Source organism: Sturnira hondurensis, unplaced genomic scaffold (genome assembly GCF_014824575.4).
Source record: "Sturnira hondurensis isolate 20B ecotype Veracruz unplaced genomic scaffold, ASM1482457v3 Scaffold0018097, whole genome shotgun sequence".
Lineage (NCBI taxonomy): Eukaryota > Metazoa > Chordata > Mammalia > Chiroptera > Phyllostomidae > Sturnira > Sturnira hondurensis.
The window spans coordinates 3,874,023-3,900,416 of NW_028090728.1; the positions used below are offsets into that span (position 1 = coordinate 3,874,023).

General features: G+C 40.8%; 1 protein-coding gene across 2 annotated transcripts in view; it reads right to left on the reverse strand.

The window, feature by feature from the left end:
• Positions 1 to 370: 370 nt before the first annotated feature.
• Positions 371 to 26,394, reverse strand: part of PGBD2 (piggyBac transposable element derived 2) — a 32,950-nt gene continuing 6,926 nt past the window's right edge. Inside the window, exons 1-3 of one of the 2 annotated variants that reach the window (XM_037068856.1) lie at positions 8,166 to 8,250; positions 3,801 to 3,864; positions 371 to 2,364 (exon numbers count right to left, since the gene is read on the reverse strand). In XM_037068856.1, the coding sequence (XP_036924751.1) occupies positions 609 to 2,364; positions 3,801 to 3,817 (1,773 nt within the window). In that variant the 5' untranslated portion in view covers positions 3,818 to 3,864; positions 8,166 to 8,250 and the 3' untranslated portion in view covers positions 371 to 608. Of the gene's footprint in view, positions 2,365 to 3,800; positions 3,865 to 8,165; positions 8,251 to 26,394 lie in introns of those variants that run through there. The other variant, XM_037068855.1, reaches the window with a different exon arrangement.

A 26,394-nucleotide genomic window follows, 5' to 3' on the forward strand; every position in this document is an offset into this window, starting at 1 on the left:
ATTCCACATGGATATATGTGTATTAGGAAAATATTTTTTTATCAGGAAAATACAAACTACAAAGGTAGCCCTCTGGATAAATACAAGACAGTTTATCTATGCCTGGACAGTTCACTACCATTGAATTAAAGTGAAATAAACATAATTAAGATAGCCTTCATATTCATATTGATATAGTATTTATACACTATTGCCTATATCTTAGATTATAATCATTAGAATACAACTGTGAAATCTTTTTTACTATTCATGAACGTTTCTCTAAAGGATTTTGTTACATTTGATTTTTCTTACTAGAACTCAGCTGTATACCAAAACAAGATTTTTATATGAATAGAAAAGGGCAATAAATAAATAATAATACAAAATATAGATTTCCGAACATTTATGATTACTAATATAAATATTCATTTATATTACATGAGGGCATAATGAAGAGGTAAGTGTAATGGAGGTGGGGAGAAAATAGAACATCATTTATCATGGGTTTTGGTCTTTTTTTTGCAACTCAAAAAAACACACAAGTGCTCCAACTGTATTACATCATACTATGCACCAGACACTGAGGCCCCCCGCCATCCATCACCAGCACTCTCATTGCCAACATATCACCGGACATGGTATTCCCGGAAGCACTTGGCATGCACACCCTTCTGGCACTTCTCGCAGCGGGTGTTGGTCTGTGAGTGGCAGAGTGCACACCGGGTCCTCTTGTCCTGGTGTATGATCCAGTGCCCGATCATGTCATATCTGCTCTCAGTTTCTAGCCGCCGGCTCCGCCTTCCCTGGGAGGTTGTGTTGGCGTTGCTCTCCAGGTATACACAGGCCACGTACCTACGGAATGCCAGAAGGTCCACCTGTGAGTCACGGCAGCAGATCCTGTGCAGTTGCCATGCATTATTGAGGGCAGCATCAAGAATGTAGCCCATAAAGCTTGAGTACCACTTCATGCCTCGTATTTTCACCCTGTACCTGGCCATGTTTTGGTTCATGCGCCCCACACCCCCTGCCTTCTCTTGGTACAACCTCAGCAGGGATGGCTGGCAGACCTGGCTCTGTACCCTGGGTGCTCCTGATGAATGGCTGGCCAGCCCCACGGGCTCTATGCCAGTGGCATTGGAGCAGATGTTGACCACATTGCTGTCATGCCAGCGGCACACAATGATCTCCTCATGCTCTTCCACTTTGTAATCAAAGGAACCCCTCTTCATTTTCTTCAGTTCTTTGGGGTCTTTAAGGGGACATTGCTCAGTCCTGTATTCACGTACAGTTCCTGTAGCCTTCACCCCTTTTTTCCTCAAAATGGACATCAATTTCACACTTGTAAAAATCTTGTCAAAAAAAATGTGGTATGGCAGACAGCCGCGCTCCTGAAGCGCATCTACAAATTTTAATACCATGCTGCCTCCCAGGTCCAGGCCCTGGTCTGGCTTGGTGAACAGTGTGGCCTGGGAGGGCTCGAACCACACCAAATATCCCTTGCTGGTCGTGCCACACCATATCTTATAGCCCAGCAGCACAGACTTTCCTGTGGGCAACTGCTTGGGACTCCGGTGCCCGAAATACTCACACATGGACTCGCCAAAGCTGTAGAACTCTTCCAAGGGTGCATGCTGCCGGAAATTGTGATTCATTTGAATTATAAGAGGCCTAACTTTGGCAAACCGATCACTTTCATCCAGTTCATTGTTATCTGCAAAATGCAGATATGAAAATATCAGTTCAAATCTGTCCCTTCTAATTGCATCAGCTACAAGATGGTGATGTGAATCGGGAGATGTTTCCCAAAACATTCTTCTCCTTGGGTAGGATATATACCCACTTAAAATCAAAATGCCTAATACACACTTCAATTCCTGAGCTGTGAGACCCAGACTGACATTTTTCTGGCAAGCATAACGATTGGTTTCATTAACAATAAAATTGATTGTTCCTTCATCAAAAAACAACTCGAAGAGGCCTACAGGACTCAGTTCCTGGCTCTTGAGATCCTCCATATGAGGATCTAACCCCATCCAACTACTAAAATCTGGTTGGATATCTCTTTTGGTCCAAACTCGCTGAGTTTCCACTACTGCCTTCTGCTTCTTCACAGCTGGCTGTAGCAGCAGGTCTTCCTCCTCCCCCGGGCTGTCATCCTCAGGCACAACAGAGGCGTGCAAAATACTGCTGGGCAGGTGGGCACCTTGCTGGCCATCTTCATCACCTGAGTCCTCATCAGTGAAGTCCCCTGCAGCACTATCAGGAGGGGAGATAAAGATCTCTTCCCTGATGCAGCCAGACTCCTCCTCCAGAGCTTTCAGAATTTCAAGCACCTTCGTAGACTTCAGCTTTGGGCTGACACCTTGCCCAGCAGTAGGGCCACTGCAACAACAGGAAACAGAATGGAGAAAGCGGACATAAGGGAGACAGTATTTCAGCAAAAACCCTGTTAATGCATTCCTTATGAGGTAGTCATTGCCACTGCACAGCCTCTGGGCTTAAACATCATCTCAAATGTGGCACCCCAGGCACAGTGCTAGGTAAAAGAAGTTTCCAGACAAACAGAGAATAAAACAATTCTAATAACCCTGGCTGGCATAGCTCAGTGGATTGAGCGTGGGCCTGTGTACCAAAGGGTCTTGGCTCGATCCCCAGTCCAGGGCACATGCCTAGGTTGCAGGCCAGGTCCCCAGAAGGGGGTGCACAAGAAGCAACCACACATTGATGTTTCTCTCTCTTTCTCCCTTCCCTCCCCTCTCTAAAAATAAATAAATGAAATCTTTTTTTAAATGAAAGAAAGAGGAAGGGAGGGAGGGAGGGAGGGAGAGAGGGAGGGAGGGAGGGAGAATGAATGTAGGCTCAAGATCCAGGCCTGGTCTGTGAAGAGTAAGGAGGCCAATAAGGTCACAGATGCAATAAGGGGAGAAAAGTAGGGCAGAGGCAGCAGGCCTGGGTCACACAGGGCTTCAGATTGTGTTCAGCTGTCACAAGAAGCCCACTGGTAGGTGAAGCAGAGTAGTAAGGAGTCAGATGCATCACTCTGGCAGTGAGGATAGACTGGATGGGGAGGGTGGGCACTACTGCTGCCCTGTGTCCCTTTATGAGCTCTGTACACACATAAAATAGCCCTGCCCCAGAGGGAGGATATAGGTTTTACCAAGAAGGCTATTTATCTATAGACCTGCCCTTAGATTCTGGAGTTAATGTTTCATTTAAGACTCACTCCAACCTCAGACACTAACTCCCCAGACACTAACTTTGCCAGCCCCCATGATGCAGACTAGGGAATAGGTCTAACCTCTAGGGCAGTAAGATATTCTTCAAGTTGTGTTTGGGCTAGGTTCTCAGAGGGCAACAGCCATCTTCATGCCTTCTTTGGTCTTGCTCAGTTCATAACAGTAGATCTTGAACAGTCCAGTCAGGGTCTCTGCCCATCTCCATAACTGAGCTATTGTTTGCCCAGTGCCTTCAAACAACTTCTGCACATGGGTGTCTAACCCTTGGAATTGGGAAAACCTGCACTGAGGTGGCCCCAGGGGAAACCGTCTTTGTCTTCTGAGTAAATCATGTTTTTCAATCAAGTGTAGGCATTGGAGCTACAGGAGCTACACAGCTATACCTGTACCATGCATACTCCCTTGTCTGCCTCTTTTCTCTAATCCTCTCCCTTCCCTTCTCATTATTCTTACATTTTGATTCCTAAACACCAAGTACTTAATGAAGCCGCAGGATGAAGGGCTAAAAACATCATGGGCTTGGCCTTTCAAAAACCAAGGAATAACTACTTGCATAAGTCTCTTATCAAACAGCACTCCTACCTTGAAGTTGAAGCCATGATGAAGTGGAAACATGTGTTTGTCTTTATGTGCAAAGTCTAAGAATCTGTAAGACAACAGAAGTTGATTTTTAAATTGCATTGTAATTAACAAAGTAGTAAGATCTCTACCACTTAAGAGAAAAACATCTCTAGCTTAAGGTTCACCATCAACCAGAGGGAAATGGACTGAGTACACACAGGAAATGGTGCCTAGTTGGCTAGTTATAAGGAAAAATAACTTCTATGTTATTTTATAACTCCTATGTTGTATGTTCTATGGCAGGGTTTCCCACTGTCAAAAATGTTGGCATTTGGGGCTGAATGAGTTCTCATTGCGGGAGTCTGTCCTGTGTCAGCGTCCCAAGCCTCTATCCACTACCCCTATTTGTGAAAACCAAAAATGTTTCCAGGCATCACCAAGTATCCCTTGGGGGCGAAATATGCCATGACTGACAAATACTGAGTGTTATTGATACAACTCACAAGAATGAAGAAAGTGTTCTACATCCATGCTGTCCTGTAAGGTAGCCATGAGCCACACATGGTTATAAATTAAGCATTTAATATATGGCTAGTATAACTGAGAAACTGAATTTTTAATTTTATTTAATTTTAATTAATATAAATAGTCATGTGTGGTTGACTGTTGACTACTGTGAAGTCCCAGACACATGAAGGACTAATTTTACACTTTACACTAATTTTACACAAAACCATTACACTTTTAAAGTATATTAATGACCATAGAATAGGGACTTATAGAAAACACAAAAACTTGAAGATGGGTAAATTTAATAATATCAAACTTTCAGCAAATCTATAGTCTGCAGTTTCTACAATGTCCCCCAAAGATCCCTACCTCCTGGTATTCACTCCCTGATATCAGACTACAAATAGACTGGGACTTTGGTCTTGTGCACACTGCTCTCCCATTCCTGACTCCACAGGAGGCTGGCTACAATGTTCTGAACTCTCCAAGGGAAAAGCCCAGACGGCAAGAAATTGATGGAGGTCCCTGGCCAGAAGCCAGAAGATACTGAGCCCTGAGACCAACAACCCGTCATGAACTGAACCTCAAGGAACAAACCTCTCCCTGTCAAACCCCCAAGATACCAGTCCCTACTGACAGTTTCACTGCACTATCAAAACACAGAAAGCCAGTGGAACTCAGCTAAGTCATACCTGGATTCCTAACTGGAAGAAACTGAGAGGTAATAAATGCTTGTTGTTTTAAGCTTCTACATCATGGGGTAATTTGTGATGCAGTAAATAAGGTAACTAAAACAACATCTATGTAACAAAACACCAAAAACAAAAGTCAAAGCCACAGATGTCACTGGATAATCAAAATCCATATAACCAGCAAAGAAACAGTATCCAAAACATATAAACAATTTCTACAAAACAACGAGAAAAAGATAAATAACCATAACCAGCAAGTTAGCACATTAACTAGCATTTACGACAGGGAACTCTCATGAAGTCTGGCATCATTCAGCTTCAATTCTAAAGACAACATAGAATGTAGAGACTAAAAGACATTAAGGACAGACCTACAAAAAAGGGCTAATAAAACCAGACTGGATAAAAATGCTGCAGGGTGAGGCACAAAGCTATATCAATGAATATATAGTATACATCATCACTGCACAAAAATCAACATGCTGATGTACCCTTACCACTGAACACAAGGGGTAGGGAGGGGGGAAATTTCCTAAGAATATTTAACTGTAAAGGTTCATAAGGTCAGTTCACACTTCAAGTGAAAATTCACCAGCATAGTCCCAAACAGAAAATCCACTACCCCCAGCCTCCCAACTCCTGGTGGCCCTGCCCTGCCAAGCTCACACCATACAGAGGAGTCGACTGGCTGTGACCAGCTTGCGCCCTGGGTGCGGACTCTTTTAGAAGGCTCTCGAGAAGGAAAAGACTGAGACGTGTGGCTCTAGAGCTGGGCTTATTTTTCCCTCACAAGCAAAACTGACACTACCATCCCTGTGCACTGCCATCTCGTCACACCACCAAATTCTGGGTTGTTTAGGCCTGATAAACTCCACTGCCCTTACCCTGCTGACTCCCTGAAATCCAACCCCCCTACATAGGTCTGAGAGCACCCACAGGGTGGCTGCTGGCCTTAGTGTACCCTGAGACTTTTGCTGCATGGCTTCAGTCCTAGCACTGGTGCCAGGTTTGAATCTGTATCAACCTTGTGACACCCTAAAAACCTACCTAACACAACTCATATACAACCACAGGCTCTTTCAGTGACTGAGCCTGATAGGCAGCCAGCAAGGAGAGAATGATCTTGGGTGCCTTGGGCCTTCTGCTGACCCTAGGCTTGGTGCTGGTGAAAGCCAACCTGGGTGCACAGTGTGGCCCCTCCTATGCATACCCAAGCACATCACAGGCAGCCAAAGTCTGGAAGGCTCTGTAGTTCTAAGCATGTATCCCAGAGCCAGTCACATGCAGTGCCTGACACTGATCTGCACCAGAGTTTCTCCCAAGAGGCCCCGAAGCCAACACACCTAGTACCAGGATTCAGACAACATCATAGCATGACCCAATTAGCTTCACAGGTGGCACGCCCAAAGGAAAATCTCAGAAGACACCAGATCCTGATGGCATGAATTGACTGTGGGGTAAACCTCTGCACAGCACCACATACAATATGGTCAGAGTCTATGCAGACAGCTTGCCTAAGGGCCAAGCCCATCCACAAATAAGTCAACAATGGTCAAGATTAAACTATAACAAAAAGGTTCACATAACCCACAAAAAGGACATTCCTGGAGCATCTAGCTTAGGTGATCAGGGGGACTTAACCACTGAACTGTGCCCCCAAGGCACCTATTAAATAAAGGTACCATACCAAGGTTGGGAAGCATAACAGATCTGCCTAACATAAAGAAACAATTACAGAGAAGCAGACAAAATGGGGGAAAATAAACATTCCCCAAATGAAAGAATAAGGGAAATCCCTAGAAAAATAACTAAATGAAATAGAGGCAAGAAGTTAACCAGACATAGAGTTGAAAACAATGGTTATAAGAATGCTCAAAAGGAATGGAAGATGGTGGCCAAGTACATGGAAGCTGAGTCCAATTCCTCTTGCACCCAACTTGGACAATTAGCTGATTTTCCAAAAAATAAAGGGAACAGTCAACAGAATCTTAGCTGATAGGAAGTTTGGAAGCCAAGGAGTACAGAAGATGCTTCCCAATGGGTGGTGGTAAGGAGATTTTCTAGGTGGAAGGGGAAATACCCTATGAGTGGCACCTGCAGCTGCAGAGAGACTAGTCAGAAATCACAGCTTCATAGACCCCTCCCATCTCAGGGAAGGGAACCCCCAGACCTGGGCAGGAGTGACTTGGATACACAAAGCCAGGGAGATACAGGCTATACACACACAGTAGCTGTAGCAGCAAACACCAACTTGGAGAATACCAGAAATTGAGAAGGATTATGTCTACACCTGGGCTGAGTGGAGGAGGCTGGTCACAGGAAGCCATGACTGTGAAAGACTCTCGATTTTTTGGAGAGGTGATGTGATGGAAAGCTGGACAGTGACTCAGTACTTCAGTGGGAGTGCCCAGAGAGACTTTTTCAAGGGAGAGCTGAGGCATGCTAGGCAGGGACCCTGCATGCAACTACCCTGCCTGCAAGAGGAAAGGACTAAGGGTGCGGTTTGCTCCCACTAAGTAATCTTCCAGCTGGGCAGATTGATCAGAAAGGTGCAAAGTGAGGGGATTTCTTAGCCCAAGCCCAGTGCAGTTGGCAAGGGGAGGCTATCCAGATTGGAGAATGTGGGACTCTGTCTACTGCCTCGGCAGTGGGTTGGGAACTGGATGGGCAAGAGTTGAGCACCCGAGTTTATTAAAGCCAGACAGAGCCCAGTTGAGATCAAACCTCTGTGAAGAGGAGGATGTACCCAGCCCCCACCTCCTGCAGGACTGAAAACACCTCCATTGGACAGGCAGGTCAGGCTCAAGAACCCCCTATAGGGTGCATTCCTCAAGAGAAAGACAGAAAGAGGAATGCCTAAAGGGCCCATTTTGAACTTCTCTCAGGGAGACAAAATACCTGGTTCCTAGGACACTTTTTCACTTAGGCCAGCAAAGCAGCAAAGGGGAATCAGGACCTCACCTAGCCTCAGATCATACACAGAGCTGCCATCAATACCAAACAGTAAAGAGTCAACCCTCTTACATAGACCGGTCCTTCCCTTGAAATGGACATATAGTTCATCAGAAACTATACATTATTAGAAATAAGCTGGGACAGACCAAGAGGGATGATGTAGGGGCAGGGGAACAAACCCACAGTTTTCCCAGAAGACTGAACAGTGCCTCTTAGGGGTCCCACATACCTCTCCAATAACAGAAGCTCCCTCTAGAGGCAGGTGAATGTGATACAGGCAGTGCTGCCAGAAGCTGGGTGACACTCAAGGACCCTGACCTGATAAAAAACCAGAGGCAGATCCACAAAGAGAAGTCAGAATATGAACACCAAACTGCTGAGACAAATTTCACCTCACTGTTCTTCAGAATTTGCATTTTTCTTCCTTTCATAAGCTTTTAATATTTCTTCTCTTCCTTCAATTGTATTTAAACTAATTCAATATTCCTTTTTTATTCTTTTTATTTAGATTTTATATATGTTTTACTTTATTCTTATTTCAAACCTCACATTGTATCCTTCCCTTGTATTACTCCATTTGCCTTCTTCCTGCCCTTCCTTATTTTCATTGTAAATTTTATTTTCCCCCATGCTAGGCCTTGTTCCTATTCCATACTCTATTTCTCCTCCCTCTATCCTCTCAAAAACATTCTTCCTTTAGTCAGTTCACATTCCTTTGTCCCTCATAATATTCTTATTTCCTTCCTACCTTTATAAATTGTAGCTTGTTTGGTGAGAATGTTACAGTTACTGCTCTTCTTCTTCAATGGTATTCCTATTTGTTCACTATTTTTTTATTTCAAATCAAACCTCTGTCTTAGTCATTTTGTCTTCCTCCTACCCTTGCTTATTTGAGTTAGGAATTTATTTTTCCCCTCTCAAAATTATTTTTCTTTATGATAGTCAACTTATATTCTCTTTTCTCTTTTGTGTAATATTCTCATTCTCTTTATTAATCTTTGCTCAGCTGTCATTGTCATTAATGCTGTTTTGATTTTTCTGAAATTTAATTCCCTTTGGTTCACTGCCTTTTCAATTTTATTTCAAACCATATAGTATAATCTTCCCTTTTCTTACTCCACTTTCTGATCACCCTTCCCTGTTTTACTTACATTTGAAATTTTATTTTCTCCCTTTCTTTGTCTTGTTTTTATTTCCTACTCTTACTACTTTCTCCCCCTCTTCCTACTCAAAATCACTTTTTCCTCTTTTAGTCATCTCATACTCTTTCTTATCTTATAATACTCAATCTCTCTCCACCTTTACTAATCTTTGTCCAATTGATTTTGATATTTCTGAGGTGGTAGAGGGTATTTTTGCAGATGTGGGTTTGGTTTTCAGGATACTATTGCTTTGTTAACCAGCACCTTTACAACAGCCTACAAGATGTGGTGGGAGTTGTGACACCATGTCAGCCAGCTGGAGAGGAGAACCCACCAATGAATGAGCCACTAATAATCAAAAGCCCAAGTACAGCAAGAGCCCTAGAGCAACCCTAGAGCATCCAGATCAGGAGATCAAACAGAGTGCACCACTGAGTCCCACAGAACTTCTACTCCAGAATTACAGCCCACGAAAATAGGCAGGCAAAGCAGAGCAACCTGAGACACTGAAACAAACAAAAAGAGTCATTTAAGCTTCCAGCCAAGATGGAGGCGTAGGTGGAAACACTGTGCCTCCTCGCACAACCAAGTTTAAGGACAACAAAGTTTTAGTAACAAAAATGCAACCAAAACACAGAAAATTGACTGTACAGAAGTCCGACAACAACGAACCATTCAGCCAGACCGGTAAGAGGGGTGGAGCCAGTGGCTGGCAGAGCAGATTTGCACAGGAAAAGATGGTCAGACTGACCCACGCACACAGGCGGCTGTTGGCAGATCCCAGGTGTGGGGTGGCAACAGTCGGACTCAGTGAGGGCACAGGGTGGCTGACTGACTGCAGTCACACATTTGCGCACAGATAAACCAGGCAGAGGATCAAGCAGTGAGACAGACAGCACAAACCAGGGTCCTAGTGCCTGGAAATAAAGCCTAAAAGCACCAATCAGAAAAACTTTCAGGGTCGAGGTGCTGGGAGAGGCTCCCAGGCTCACAGAGAGTTTGTTGGAGAGACCCACAGAGTCCTGGACGGTACACAAGCCCACACACCCAGGAATCAGCAGCAGAAGGGCCCAATTTGCTTGCAGGAAGCAGCAGAGGAGACCAAAATCCGGGAGAGAGCAGAAAAAACACCATTGTCCCTCTCCGACCCTGCTCCCATATACAGCATCACAACCCAGAGACTCAGTTGCCTCACCCTGGTGAACACCTAAGGCTCTGCCCCTCATACGTAACAGGCGTGAACAGACCAAAACATTATGGCTCGAGAAGAACAGCTCAAAGCCCCAGAGCCAATACTTCTAAGCAACCAAGAGATAGCCAACCTATCAGATGCACAGTTCAAAACCCTGGTGATCAGGATGCTCACAGAACTGGTTGATTTTAGTCACAAATCAGAGGAACAAATGAAGGCTAAACCAAGTGAAATGAAGCAAAATGCACAGGGAACCAATAGTGATGGAAAGGAAACTGGGACTCAAATCAATGGAGCAGACCAGAAGGAAGAAAAAAATGACCAAACACAAAACAATGAAGAAACAAGAATTTTTTAAAAATGAGGAGAGGCTTAGGAACCTTCAGGACATCTTTAAATGTTCCAACATCTGAATTATAGGGGTACCAGAAGGGGAAGTAAAAGAGCAAGTGGAAAACTTATTTGAACAAATAATACAGGAGAACTTCCCCAATCTGGCAAAGGAAATAGACTTCCAGGAAGTCCAGGAAGCTCAGAGAGTCCCAAAGAAATTGGACCCAAGAAGGAACACGCCAAGGCACATCAGAATTACATTAGCCAAGATTAAAATGAAGGAGAGAATTCTAGAAGCAGCAAGAGGTAAGGGGACAGTCACCTACAAAGGAGCTCCCATCAGACTGTCAGTTCATTTCTCAAAAGAGACCTTACGGGAAAGAAGGGGCTGGAAAGAAGTATTCCAAGTCATGAAATGCAAAGACCTACATCCAAGATTGCTCTTTCCAGCAAAGCTTTCATTTAGAATAGAAGGGCAGATAAAGTACTTCTCAGATAAGGTCAAATTCAAGGAGTCCATCATCACCAAGCCCTTATTATATGAAATGTAAAAGGGACTTATCTAAGAAAAAGAAGATAAAAAATACGAACAGTGGAAGGACAGCAAACTCACAGTTATTAACAACCACACCTAAACAAAAGCAAACTAAAAGGACAACTAAGTCAGAAGCAGAACCATAGAAATGAAGATCACATGGAGGGTTAGCAACAGGGGAGTGGGAGGAGGAGAAAGGGGGAGAAGGTACAGAGAATAAGTAGCATAGAGGGTAGGTAGAAAATAGACAGGGGGAGGGTAAGAATAGTATGGGAAATATAGAATCTAAAGAACTTGTGACACAGACATAAACTTAAGGTGGGGAATGGTCAGGGACGGGGTATGCATGGTGGAGGGGAATGAAGGTGGGGAAATGGGACAACTGTAATGGCATAATCAACAAAATACATTTTTAAAAAGTCATTTAAGTGGGAAAACAAAGAAAGAACCCCCAAATGAAAAGGAGGAGTCCCCCAAAAAAAGGGGTAACAAAATTGAGCAATTTATCGGATATAGAATCCAAAATAATGGTTATAATAATGTTCAAGGAACTCAGTGAGAACTACAAGAAACTTAGTGAGAACTACAGCAGCATGAAAAGGGACATAGAAACTATGAGTAAGAACCTGGAAGAAGTGAAAAATACAATATCTAAAATGAAAAGTAGACTAGAAGGAATTAAGCACAGGCAAGATGAAGCAGAGGACCAATATGGTAAACTGGAAGACAAGGTAAAAAGAAAGACCCAGACAGAGCAACAAAACAAAAAGAAGAATGAGGATAGTTTAAGGGATGCATCATGGGAATATCAGAAGGAGACAAAAAGGAGCAAGGGATAGAAAACCTGTTTGAAAAAATAATGACAGACATCTTCCCTAACTTGGTGAGGCAAAAAGTCATGCAATTCCCGGAAGTACAGAGGGTCCCAATCAATATGAACTCAAAGAAGCCTACTCCAAGACACATCATAATCAAAAGGGCAAATTTTAATGACAAAGATAAAATCCTAATGGCAGCAAGGGAAAAGCAGCAAGGGAGAAACAGCTGGTAACATATAGGCTATCAGCTGATTTCTTAACAGAAACACTAACAGCAAGATGGGACAGGTATGAAATATTTCAGGTGATGAGAAGGAAGGACCTACAACCAAACCTAATCTATCCAGCAAGGCTGTCATTTAAAATAGAAGATAAAATAAAGAGCTTCCCAGACAAAAGAAGGCTAAAAGGGTACATCTCCACAAAGCTAGCACATGAGATACTAAAGCGTCTGCTATACAAATGAGAAAAAAGAGAGACACAGAGTGGGGTGAGAGAGTGAAAGAGAAACACAGGTATGAAAAAAATGGCAATGAGTAAGTACCTATCAATAATAACATTGAATATAAATGGATTAAATGCTTCAATCAAGAGACACAAGGCAGCTGAATGAGTAAGAAAGCATGACCCACATATATGTTGCCTACAAGACACACACCTCAGTATAAAAGATATACACAGGTTGAAAGTAAAAGGATGGAAAAATATATTCCAAGCAAATGAATATAAAAGAAAGCTGAGGTAGCAATACTTACACCAGAAAAGATAGACTTCAAAACAAATGCTATAAAAAGGGACCCAAAAAGTCATTACATAATACTTAAAGGAATAGTTCAACAGAATGATACAATCCTAGGAAACATATATGTACCCAATATAGGAACACCTAAATATATAAAGAAAATCTTGAAGGACTTCATAAAAGATATAGATAATGACACAGTTGTCATAAAGGATTTCAACACCCCACTGTAAAAAGTGAGTAGATCTTCCAAACAAATAATCGACAAGGATATTGTGGCACGGAATGACACTCTAGATCATATGGACTTAATGGACATACACAGAACATTTCACCTCAAAGAAGCTGGATATACATTCTTTTCATATGCCTATGTAACATTTTCAAAGACAGACCACCTGGTAGGATAGGAAACAAGATCAACAAATACACAAAAACTGAAATCATATCAAGCATGTCCTCAGAAAACAATGTATTGAAACTAGAAACCAATTTAAAGGGAAAACTCAAAAACAATAAAAAACATGGAGAATGAATAACACGTTGTTAAATAATGAATAGGTCAACAAATGAGATCAAGAAAGTAATCAAAAAGTATCTGAAAACAAATGAAAATGAACACACAACAAACCAACACCTGTGGGACACAGCAAAGACAGTTCTGGGAGCTAGGTTCACAGCAGTACAGTCTTATACAAAGAAACAAAAAAAAACTCAAATGAACAACCTAACCCTACATCTACAAGAACTAGAAGAACAACAAATAGCCAGAGCAAGTAGAAGGAGGAAAATAACCAAGATCAAAGCAGAATTAAATGACATAGAGGCCAAAAAAAAACCAAAACCCAATTCTAAGGATCAATAAATGCAGAAGCTGATTCTTTGAAAAAATAAACAAAATCAACAAGCCTTTAAGCACACTCATCACAAGAAAAAAACAAAGGTCACAAATCAATAAATTCAGAAATGAAAGAGGAGAGATTATAATTGATACCACAGAAATACAAAATATCATAAGAAATTATCGTGAAGAACTATATGCCAAGAAATTTGAAAACCTAGATGAAATGGACAAATTTCTGGAAATATATAATCTTCCAAAACTCAATGAAGAAGAAGCAGAAAGCCTGAACAGACCAATAGCAGCTGACATTACTGAAGCACTAATCCAAAAAACTCCTCTCACACAAAAGCATTGGACTACACAGTTTCACAGGAGAATTTTACAAAATCTTTGAGGAAGAACCAACCCCTATATTTCTGAGTATTCAAAAAAATCCAAAAGGAGGGAATACTCCCAAACTCTTTTTATGAGGCCAGCATCGTCCAAATCCCAAAACCACACAAAGACAAAACAAAGAAAGAAAACTACAGGCCAATGTCACTGATAAACATAGATGCTAAAATCCACAACAAAATATTGGCAAACCACACCCAGCAATACATTAAAAATATCATACACCATGATCAAGTGGGATTCATTCATGGATGCAAGGATGGTACAATACAGCGAGTCAATAAATGTAACACCTCACGTAAAGGAAAAGACAAAAGTCACATGATCATATCAATAGACATGGAAAAAGCATTTGGTAAGGTGCAGCATGTATTTATGATAAAAATGGTCAGCAAAGTGGCAGTAATGGGAGTATACCTCAACATAAGAAAGGCCATATATAAAAAACCTACAGCCCACATCAAACTCGACATGAACTAAAATCTTTCCCACTAAGATCAGGAACAAGATAAGGACATCCACTTTCACCACTTCTATTCAAAACATAGTACTGGAAGTCCTAGCCACAGCAACCAGACAGGAAAAAGAAATAAAAGACATACAAATTGGAACGGAGGAAGTAAAACTGTCATTGTTCGCAGAAGACATGTTAGTGTACGTAGAAAACCCTATAGACTCCACCAAAAAACTACTTGACCTGATATATGAATTTGGCAAAGAAGCGGGATACAAAGTCAGTATTCAGAAATCAAAGGCATTTTTGTACACCAACAATGACATACCAAGAACAGAAATCAAGAAATAAACCCCATTTGCTTTACCAACAAGAAAAACAAAGTACCTAGGAATATACCTAACCAAAGAGGTAAAAGACCTGTACTAAGAAAACTATACAACACTGAAGAAAGAAATTAAGGAAGACACAAACAAATGGAAGCATATACTATGTTTGTGGTTTGGAAGAATTAACATCATCAAAATGTGCATACTACCCAAAGCAATTTATAGATTCAATACAATCCCTGAAAATACAAATGACATATTTCACAGGTATAGAACAAACATTTTAAAAAATTATATGGCATCATAAAAAATACTGAATAGCTGCAGCAATTCTGAGAAAGAAGAACAAAGTAGGAGGGATCACCATAGCTGACATCAAACTATATTATAAGGCTACAGTAATCAAAAAAATCTGGTACTGGCATAAGATACTGTATTCTGTATTCCCTTATATCAAAGGAACAGAATACAGAGCCTAGAAATAAACCCAAGTCTCTACAGTCGATTAATACTCAACAATGGGAGCAGCAGCATAAAATGGAGTAAAAATAGCCTCTTCAACAAATAGTGTTGGGACATATCGATGTCCACGCTACACGCAAAAAATTGAAACTTGACCACCAACTTACACCACACACAAAAATAAACTCAAGATGAATAAAAGACTTAAATATAAGCTATGACACCATAAAAGTCCTAGAGGAGAATACAGGCAGAAAAATATCAGATATTCCACGGAGCTATATTTTCACCAATATGACCCCTAGAGCAAGGGACATAAAGGAAAGAATGAAAAAATGGGACCTCATCAAAATAAAAAGCTTCTGCATAGCTAAAGAAAACAGCAGTAAAATAAAAAGGGAACCCTCTGCATTGGAAAATATATTTGCCAATGATACCTCAGACAAGGGTTTGATCTCCAAAATATATCACAAACTCATACAACTCCACTCTAGTAAGACAAACAACCCAAAGAAAAAATGGGCAAAGGACCTGAACAGACACTTCTTCAAGGAGGACATACAGATCGTCCAGAGACATATGAAAGGATGGTAAGCATCAATAGCCATCAGAGAGAAGCAAATTAAAACCACAATGAGATACCACTTCACACCAGTCAGAATGGCCATCTTAAATGAACAAACAACAAGTCCTGGAGAGGATATGGAGAAAAGGGAAGCCTAGTGCACTGTTGGTGGGAAGGCAGACTGGTGCAGCCACTGTGCAAAACAGTGCGGAAATTCCTCAGAAAACTAAAAATGGAACTGCCTTTTGAGCCAGCAATTCTACTGCTGGGACTATACCCTAAGTATCTTGAAACACCAATTCAAAAGAGCTTATGTAGCCCAATGTTCATAGCAGCACAATTTACAATAGCCAAGTGCTGGAAGGAACCTTAAATGCCTACCAGTAAATGAGTGAATAAAAAAACTATGGTACATTTATATAATGGAATACTATGCAGCAGAAAGAAAAGGAGGAGCCCCTATCCTTTGCTACAGCATGGATGGAACTGGAAAGCATTATGCTAAGTGAAATAAGCCAGGCAGTGAAAGACAAATACCATACGATCTCACCTTTAACTGAAACCTAATCAACAAAACAAACAAGCAAGCAAATATCACCAAAGACATTGAAATAAAGGACAAACTGACAGTAATGAGAGGGGAGAGAAGAGAATAATAATAGGGGAAAATAGGAGAAGGTCCATCAAGGAATATATATAAAAGACACATGCACACCCTGGCTGGCATAGCTCAGTAGATTGAGCACGGGCCTGCGAACCGCACAATTTCGGTTTGATTCCCAGTCAGGGCACATGCCTGGGTTGCAGGCCAGTTCCCAGCAGGGGACTCACAAGAGGCAACCATACATTAATATTTCTTTCCTTCTCTCTCCTTCCCTTCCCCTCTAAAGATAAATAAATAAATAAATAAATAAATCTAAAAAAAAAAAAAAGACACATGCACAAAGCCAAAAGGTGTTGCTTTGAGTGTGGAAGGTGAGGATGAGTGTGGAAAGTGAGGATGGGTGTGGCAGAGGGGCTGTGGTGGGGTGAAAATTGAGACAACTATACTTTAATAACAATTTTAAAAAATTTTTTAAAGAAACATATACCATTAAGTACACTATTTTTGGACCTATTTGCACTGTTTCAGATTTAATTTTTGACTGCCTTACTAAGTTTATGAAGAGAAATTAAACAATAAAATGTACTCTCTGTTGATCCAATTACCTGGTAGAAAGAAATAAGTATTTCTACTTTCCTCTAAAACTTTTAAGAATAAACAGTGGTAATGCATGTATTCATTTTAAAATCATTGTAAGTGTTGACACTTAGCTTCTTTTTCATGTAATAGAAAGGCTGAATGAGTTATATCAAGTGATCTATGGGATTAATATAGACAGATGTTATATCCTCTGCATGCAGCTATGAATGGCATATCTACTTTGCCATTTGTAAATTTAATTGACAAAATGTCCTAGTCACTGCTTTGGGATTTAAAGTAACATGGTTATCAGCAGCCACATTTCCTATTACCTAATGTCCAAATTCAGTTCTGTAGGGAAATTTAATCTGGCTATTGGAATAGGTAGAAAAATCCGATAATAAGAGTATAAAAAGTATAATCACATTATACTCTTTCATAACCATGTTAAATTGAACTCTTAGCTAAAACTGAGTAAAAACAAGTATCATTTACTTTGACACAGTACTATGTTTCATAAGGATTAATGTTAATTCTCACTGCATTTATATTTCAGCTCAGTAGAGAAATTAAACAATGCATGGTAATGTACCAAATTTTTCTCTGTGTTAAGTAATATCTGAAAATAAACTGCTCTGTAAAGTAAAAAAAAGAAAAAAGAAATGTTGGCAGAGATATGGAAAAAGTATAACTCTTTTGCACTGCTGATGGGAATGTAAAATTGTACAACCCATTATGTACAACAGTATGGTGGTTCCTCAAAATATTAAAAATAGACCTGGCTGGTGTAGCTCAGTGGATTGAGAATGGGTCTGCAAACCAAAGGGTCACGGGTTTGATTCCCAGTCCAGGGCAGATGCCTGGTCTGAAGGCCAGGTCCCCAGTAGGGGGCACTCAAGAGGCAACCACACATTGATGTTTTTCTCCCTCTCTTTCTTCTCCCTTTCCCCTGTCTCTCAAAACAAATAAATAAAATCTGTTTTAAAAAATAGAACTACCACATGATCCAGCAATCCCACCTCTGAGTATATAACCAGAAGAATTGAATGCAGAGTATTAAAGAGACAACCATGTTCAAAACAGTACTATTCACAACAGACATGAGGCAGGAAAAACTCAAATGTCCATCTGCAGATGAATGGATAAACATGTGCTATAAACTTAAAATGGAATATTACACAACTTTAAAAGGTAAAGAAATCTTGTCACATTTTACAACGTGGATAGACTTTAAGGACATTATGCTAAGTGCAATAAACCAGACACAAAAAAGATGAATACTGGTGCACTCACTGCACACCATGAAGGTACCAGAATTTGTTTTAATTGTGTGAAGTAAATTTGAAAGTATTACATTGTAATTTTCAAGACTCTTTGTGTACTTCCATAGGACATGTTTTCCAAATGATTTTGGAAGCTTAAGTTAACACTTACTGCTTCTAAATAAATAAAAACATATTTATTCTTTTTAAAGAAGACTAATACTGTATTATTCCACTTGTATGAGGTATCTAGAGTATTTCAGTTCACAGAAACAAAAAGTAGAGTGGTGGGTACCATGAGCAAGTCAATGTGGAACAGAGAAGCTAATGTTTAATGAATAAAGAGTTTCAGTTTTGCAATATGAAAAAGTTCTGCAAATTGGTTGCAAAACAATGTATATCTAACACTCCTGAAATGTATACTTAGAAGTGGTTAGATGGTAAATTTTACTTTTCACTTTCAGTCAAGATGGTGGCATAGGTAAACATGGCTCACCTCCTCATACAACCACATCAAAATTACAACTAAATTATAGAAGAATCGTCACTCTGAACCAACAGAAATTGAGTTGAATGGAAGTCTGAAAACTATAGAATCAAAGAAACCACATCCATGCAGATTGGTAGGAAGAACAGAAACATGGAACAGGCTGGTTCCACATACATGTGTGGTAGATAAAAATTTAGGAGGTATATCTCTGGAGCAGAGTCCCAGCCACACACCAGACCCCTAGCCCCAGGTACCAATGTCAAAATGTAAGTCCCCATAACTTCTGGCTGCCAAATCCAGCAGGAATTGGGTTCCTGGAATAAACTTCTAGAGTCCCAAGTAGTTCCTCTTGAAGAACGTACACACTGACTTAGACTCACCCCCTCTGAGCTCCAGCACCACAGTAGCAGCTTCAAAGGCACCAGTGGCATAGTGGGAGGAAATGAAGTTACTGGCATCCAGGTGAGAGCTGGGGGACAGCTTTCCCCCAGACAAAAAGGCAGGCAGAGCCAAGGAGCTGCAGGCCATATTTGAGACTCCATCAACCTGGGTAATACTGTTTGCTAGGCCCTGAGGATCTCCTGAGGATCCACTGAGACTCTGTCCCACCCAACTTACAGCTGTTATCAGTAGTTTTTCCATATAAATGCCTGGTCTGGGCTAAAGCTTCACAACTTCCTAACTCCTTTCTAAAAAGCACCAGCTGGCCTCAGTAAGTCCCCAGCCCCTCACCCCTTGCTAAGTGGCCTCAGGCCAGGCACTAGCAGCAGCCAGCTAAGATTCACAGTTTGGCTTCACTTGGGAATCTCCATGCCCAGCAAAAGTAGCAGCCATCTCAGATTGCTCTATAGATCAGGCAGGATGGCTCCAAGCAAAACACAGGTGGGGGTTGACCTTGACCTACACTACCTTGCATACCCAGTGGACAGCTACGGACCATGTCAGAGCACAAACACCCTGCACCTGCACAGCTGAACTTCAACAGAAGGCAGACGTTGGTGGTCAGTGGTCATAGCCAATTCTTGAAACTTGACTGGTCTGGGTAAATCCCTTCCATTGACCAACCAACAGCAACCAAGGATCAACTACAAGAGCAGGGGGTACTCAGTCCACACAAAGGGTGCATCTCGAGTATCTGCTTGGGTGATAGGGTAGGCTGTGCCACTGGACTATACAGGAAATCTACTACATTATTAGGCCACGATACCAAGAAAGGGCATCATAGAAGCTCTACCTAATACATAAAAACAAACTCAGGGGCCTGGCAAAATGAGGAGACAAAGAAACATGGCCAAAATGAAAGAACAGATCAAAACTCTGGAAAAAGAGCTCAATAGAATGGAGATGGCAATCTATCAGATTCAGAGTTTAAAACACTGGGTATTAGGATGCTCGAGGAACTTAGGGAGGACCCCAATAGCATAAAAAGGTCCAGTCAGAAATGAAGGATACACTAACTGAAATAAAGAACAATGTACAAGGAAACAAAGTAGAGTGAATGAAGCCGAGAACTGAATTAATGATATGGAACATAAGGAAGAAAAAACAATCAATCAGAACAACAACAAAAAAGAATCAAAAAAAAAAAAAATTAGGATAGTGTCAGCAGCCTCTGGGACAACTTTAAGCATTCCAACATTCACATCATAGGGCTGTCAGAATGAAAAGAGGAAGGGCAATAAATTGAATATCTATTTGAAAAAATAATTTTAAAAAACTTCCCTAATTTTGTGGACAAAATGGATATGCAAGTCCAGAAAGCACAGAGTCCCAAACAACTTGGACACAAAGAAGACCACACCAAGACGCATCACAATTAAGATGCAAAAGGTTAAAAATAAAGCAAGAATCTTAAAAGCAGCAAGAGAAAAGCAGTTACCTACGGGACAAACCCCTTAAGAGTGTGAGCTGATGTCACAAAAGAAACTTTGTAATCTAGACGGCACTGGCAAGATATATTCAGGGACATGAAAAGCAGGGATCTACAGCCAAGACTGCTCTACCCAGAAAAGCTATCATTTAGAATCAAAGGGCAGATAAAGAGCTTCACAGGGAATCCATCAAGAAGAAATAAACATTGTAAATGTGTATACACCCAACATAGGAGCAGTCAAATGCATAAGAAAATCTTGGATAACTTGAAAGATATTGACAGCAATACAATTATAGTAGATTTTAACACTCCACTGTCAAAATGGACAGATCTTACAAACAAGATATCAACAAAGATATTGTGGCATTGAACAATGCCCTAGATGGAATGGACTTAACTGATATATACAGAACTTTTCATCCCAAAGAAGCAAAATACACATTCCTTTCAAATGCACATGAAATATTTTCAAAGCTAGACCACATGATACGACACAACAAAAGCCTCAACAAATTCAAGAAGACTGAAATCATACCAAGCATTTTCTCCAACCACAAGGGACTGAAAATTAGAAACCAACCTCAAGGAAAAAAACCACAAACACTCAAAATTATGGAGATTGAATAGCATGCTATATTAAACAATGAATAGGTTGAAAATGAGATTAGGGATGAAATCAAAAAGTTTCTGGAAACAAATGAAAATGAACTCACAACAACCCAAAACTTATGGGACACAGCAAAGGCAGCCCTGAGAAGGAAGTTCACAGCAATAGAGGCCTACCTAAAAAAGAGAAACATTTCAAATAAACAACCTAACCCTATACCTACAGGAAATGCAGGAACAACAACAAAGACAGCCCAGAGCAAGTAGAAGGAAGGAAATAATCAAGATCAGAGCAGAATTAAATGACATAGAGACTAAAAGCACAATTCTAAGGATAAATGAATCCAGCAGCTGGTTCTTTGAAAAGATAAACAAAATTGGCAAGCCCTTAAGCAGACTCATCAAGAAAAAAAAGAGAGAGGACCCAAATAAACACAATCAGAAATGAAAGAGGAGAGATTACAACTGACACCACAGAAATACAAAGGATTGCAAGAAATTACTATGAAGAACTGTATGTCAAGAAATTTGAAAACCTAGATGAAATGGATAAATTTCTAGAAAAATATAATCTTCCAAAACTCAATGAAGAAGCAGTAGAAAGACTGAACAGACAAATAACAGCTGGTGAAATTGACACAGTAATCAAAAAGCTCCCATCACACAAAAGCCCTGGACCAAAATGGTTTCACAGGAGAATTTTAAAAGCATTTAAGGGAGAGCTAACCCCCTTCCTCCACAGATTATTTCCAAAAATTCAAGAAGATAGACGACTCCCAAACTCTTTTTATGAAGCCAGCATCATCCTAATCCCAAAACCAGATAAAGACATAACAAAGAAAGAAAACTTCAGGCCTATATCACTGATGAACATAGACTCTAAAAACCTCGACAAAATATTGGCAGATTGCATCCAGCAATATGTTAAAAAGATCATACACCATGATCAAGTGAGAGTCATCCCAGGGAGGTGAGGATGGTAAAATATTCACAAATCAATAAACATAAAACACTGCATAAACAAACAAAAGACAAAATTCACATGATCATACCAAAAGATGCGGAAAAAGCATTTCATAAGGTATAGCACCCATTTATATAAAAAAAATTCAGCAAAGTGGGAAGAGATGGAGCATTCCTCAGCATAATACCGATCAAAATGAGAGACCCACAACCAACATCATATTCAATGGACAAAAACTTAGAGCTTTTCCACTAAGATCAGGAACAAGACAAGGATGCCTGCTTTCACCACTCTTATTCAACATATATTGGAAGTCCTAGCCACAGTACTCAGACAAGAAAAAGAAATAAAAGGCATTCAAATTGGAAAGAAGGAAGTAAAACTGTCACTGTTTTCAGATGACACGATAGTATACATAGAAAATCCTATAGACTCCTCTGAAAAACTACTTGACCTAATAAATGAATTTGGCAAAACAGCGGGATACAAAGTCAATATCCAGAAATCAAAGGCATTTTTGTATACCAACAATGAAACATCAGAAACAGAAATCAGAAAAAAAATCCCATTTGATATAGCAACAAGAAAAATAAAATACCGAACTTCCGCCAAGATGGAGGCATAGGTGGAAACACTGTGCCTTCTCCCACAACCAAGTTTGAATACAACAAAGGTTTGGAGAAACAAAGACACAACCAAAGGACAGAAAATTGAATTATATGGAAGTCGGACTACATCTAACCGTTCAACCAGGAAGGTAAGGAGGCGGAGCCAGCAGCGAGCAGGGTCGGGCAGGACAGGGCCCCCGACCCAGGCGCGCAGGCAGACCGAGGGCACATATTCGTGCACAGTGAGACAGACCACGCAGGCCCCAGGGGGCGAGGGCTGACGGCGGTGGCACACTCGCTTACAGTGGGACAAAACGCGTGGGCCCGGTGTCGGCAGCAACTGCGGCACCGGTGAGGGCCATGGCGGCAGGCGGCGGACAGGACACCATAGTCCCTCTTTGACCCCGCCCCCACATACAGCGTCACAACCCAGGGACTTAGTTGCCCTGCAATACCAGTGAGAGCCATTGTCCCTCTTTGACCCCGCCCCCACATACAACATCACAACCCAGCGACTTAGTTGCCCTGTTCTAGTGAACACTTTAGGGCTCTGATCCTGCTAAGGAACAGGCACGAACAACCAGAAAGATGGTGCAAGAAGAACTCAAAGTCCCAGAGCCAATAACTCTAAGCAACCAAGAAATTGCCAGCCTCTCAGAAGCACAATTCAAGACACTATTTATCAGGATGCTCACAGAACTGGTAGATTATAGTCACAAATTAGAGGAACATATGAAGGCTAAACTAATTGAAATGAAGGGAGATGCACAGGAAACCAATAGTGATGGAAAGGAAACTGGGACTCAAATCAATGGAATGGACCAGAAGGAAGAACAAAACATCCCACCAGAAAGGAATGAAGAAATGAGAATTCAAAAAAATGAGGAGAGGCTTAGGAACCTCCAGGACATCTTTAAACGTTCCAATATCTGAATTATAGGGGTACCAGAAGGAGGAAAGAAACAGCCACGAGTGGAAAACATATTTGAACAAATAATAAAGGAGAACTTCCCCAGTCTGGCAAAGGAAATAGACTTCCAGGAAATCCAGGAAGCTCAGAGAGTCCCAAAGAAGTTGGACCCAAGAAGGCACACACCGAGGCACATCATAATTACATTAGCCAAGACCAAAATGAAGGAGAGAATCCTAGAAGCATCAAGGGATAAGGGGACAGTCACCTACAAAGGAGTACCCATCAGATTGTCAGCAGATTTCTCAAAAGAGACCTTACAGGCAAGAAGGGGCTGGAAAGACGTATTCCAAGTCATGAAATCCAAAGACCTACAGCCAAGATTGCTTTATCCAGCAAAACTTTCATTTAGAATGGAAGGACAGATAAAGTGCTTCTCAGATAAGGTCAAGTTCAAGGAGTTCATCATCACCATGCCCTTATTATATGAAATGCTAAAGGGACTTATATAAGAAAAAGAAGATGAAAAATATTAACAGTGAAAGGACAGCAAACACACAGTTATTAACAACCACACCTAAAACAAAAGCAAACCAGGAGGACAGCTAGATCAGGAGTGGAACCGTAGAAATGAAGAACACATGGAGGGTTAGAAACAGGGGGGTGGGAGGGGGAGAAGGGGGGAGAAGGCACAGAAAATAGCATAGATGGTAGGTAGAAAATAGATAGGGGGGAGGGCGAGAATAGTGGGGGAAATATAGAATCCAAAGAACTTGAGATACATGGTTATAAACTAAGGGGGGGAGAATGGTGGGGGAGGGAGGGTGCGGGTGGAGGGGAATGAAGGGGGGGGGAATAGAACAACTGTAATGGTATAATCAATAAAATATATTTTAAAAAAAAGAAAAAGAAAATACCTAGTAATAGACCTAACCAAGGAGGTAAAAGACCTGTATCCATCAAACTACAGAACAGTGAAGAAAGAAATTAAGAAAGATATAAACAGCCCTGGCTGGTGTAGCTCAGTGGATTGAGCCCGGGCCTGCGAACCAGACAATCGCGGTTCGATTCCCAGTCAGGGCACATGCCTGGATTGCAGGCCAGTTCCCAGCAGGGGACACATGAGAGGCAACCATACATTGATGTTTCTCTCCCTCTCTCCTTCCCTTCCCCTCTAAAGACAAATAAATAAAATATTTTTTAAAAATTTAAAAAAGAAAGAAAGATACAAACAAATGGATCATGTACCATGTGCATGGATTGGAAGACTTAGCATGATGAAAACACCCTTACTACCCAAAGCTATTTATAGATTCAATGCAATTCCTATCATAGTACTAATGACATATTTCACAGATATAGAAAAAACATTTCAGAAATTTATATGGAAACAAAATGACCCCAAATAGCTGCAGCAATTTTGAGAAAGAAGAACAAAGCAAGAGGGATCACAATACCTGATACCAAATTGTATTACAAGGCCACTGTAATCAAAACAGCTTGGTACTGGCATAAAAACAGACACATCGACTAGTGGAACAGAACAGAGAGCCCAGAAACAAACCCAAGTCTCTATGGTCAATTAATAGTCGACAAAGGGGGAAGCAACAGAAAATGGTGGAAAGGTAGCCTCTTTAACAAATGGTGTTGGGAGAACTGGACAGCTACATGCAAAAAAAATGAAACTCAAGCACCAACTTACACCATACACAGAAGTATATTCAAGGTGGATAAAAACTTAAATATAAGCCATAACACCATTAAAATACTAGAGGAGAACATAGGCAGGAAAATCTCAGATATTTCACACAGCAACATTTTTATTCATATGTCCCCTAGAGCAAGGAACAGAAAGGAAAGAATAAACAAATGGGATCTCATCAAAATAAAAAGGTTCTGCACGACTAGAGAAAACAGAATTAAAATAAAAAGAGGACCAACTGTATGGGAAAACATATTTACCAATGATACCCCAAACAAGTGTTTAATCTCCAAAATATACAAAGAACTTACACGACTTCACTCTAAGAAGACAACTAACCCAATTAAAAAATGGGAAAAGGACTTGAACAGACACTTCTGCAAGGAGGACATACAGAGGATCCAGAGACACATGAAGAGATGATCAATATCGCTTGCTATCAGAGAGATGCAAATTAAAACTACAATGAGATACCACTTTACACCGGTGAGAATGGCTATCATAAACAAAGCAATAAACAACAAATGTTGGAGAGGGTGTGGGGAAAAGGGGACCCTAGTTCACTGTTGGTGGGATTGCAGACTGGTACAATCATTATGAAAAACAGTATGGGATTTTCTCAGAAAACTAAAAGTTAATATGCCTTTTGACCCAGCAATTCCACTGCTAGGATTATATCCTAAGAACCATGAAACACCAATCCAAAAGAACCTATGCACCCCAATGTTCATAGCACCACAATTTACAATAGCCAAGAGTTGGAAGCAACCTAGGTGCCCATCAGTAAATGAATGGAAATCAATGAATTTGCTGATGGGCACTTAGGTTGATCTTCAAAAACTATGGTACATCTACACAATGGAATTCTATGCTGCAGAAAGAAAGAAGGAGCTCCTACCCTTTGCAACAGCATGGATGGAACTGGAAAGCATTATGCTGAGTAAAATAAGCCAGGCGGTGAAAGGCAAATACAGTATGATCTCACCTTTAACAGAAAGCTAAACAACAAAACAAACAAGCATTCAAAATATAACCTAAGACACTGAAATAC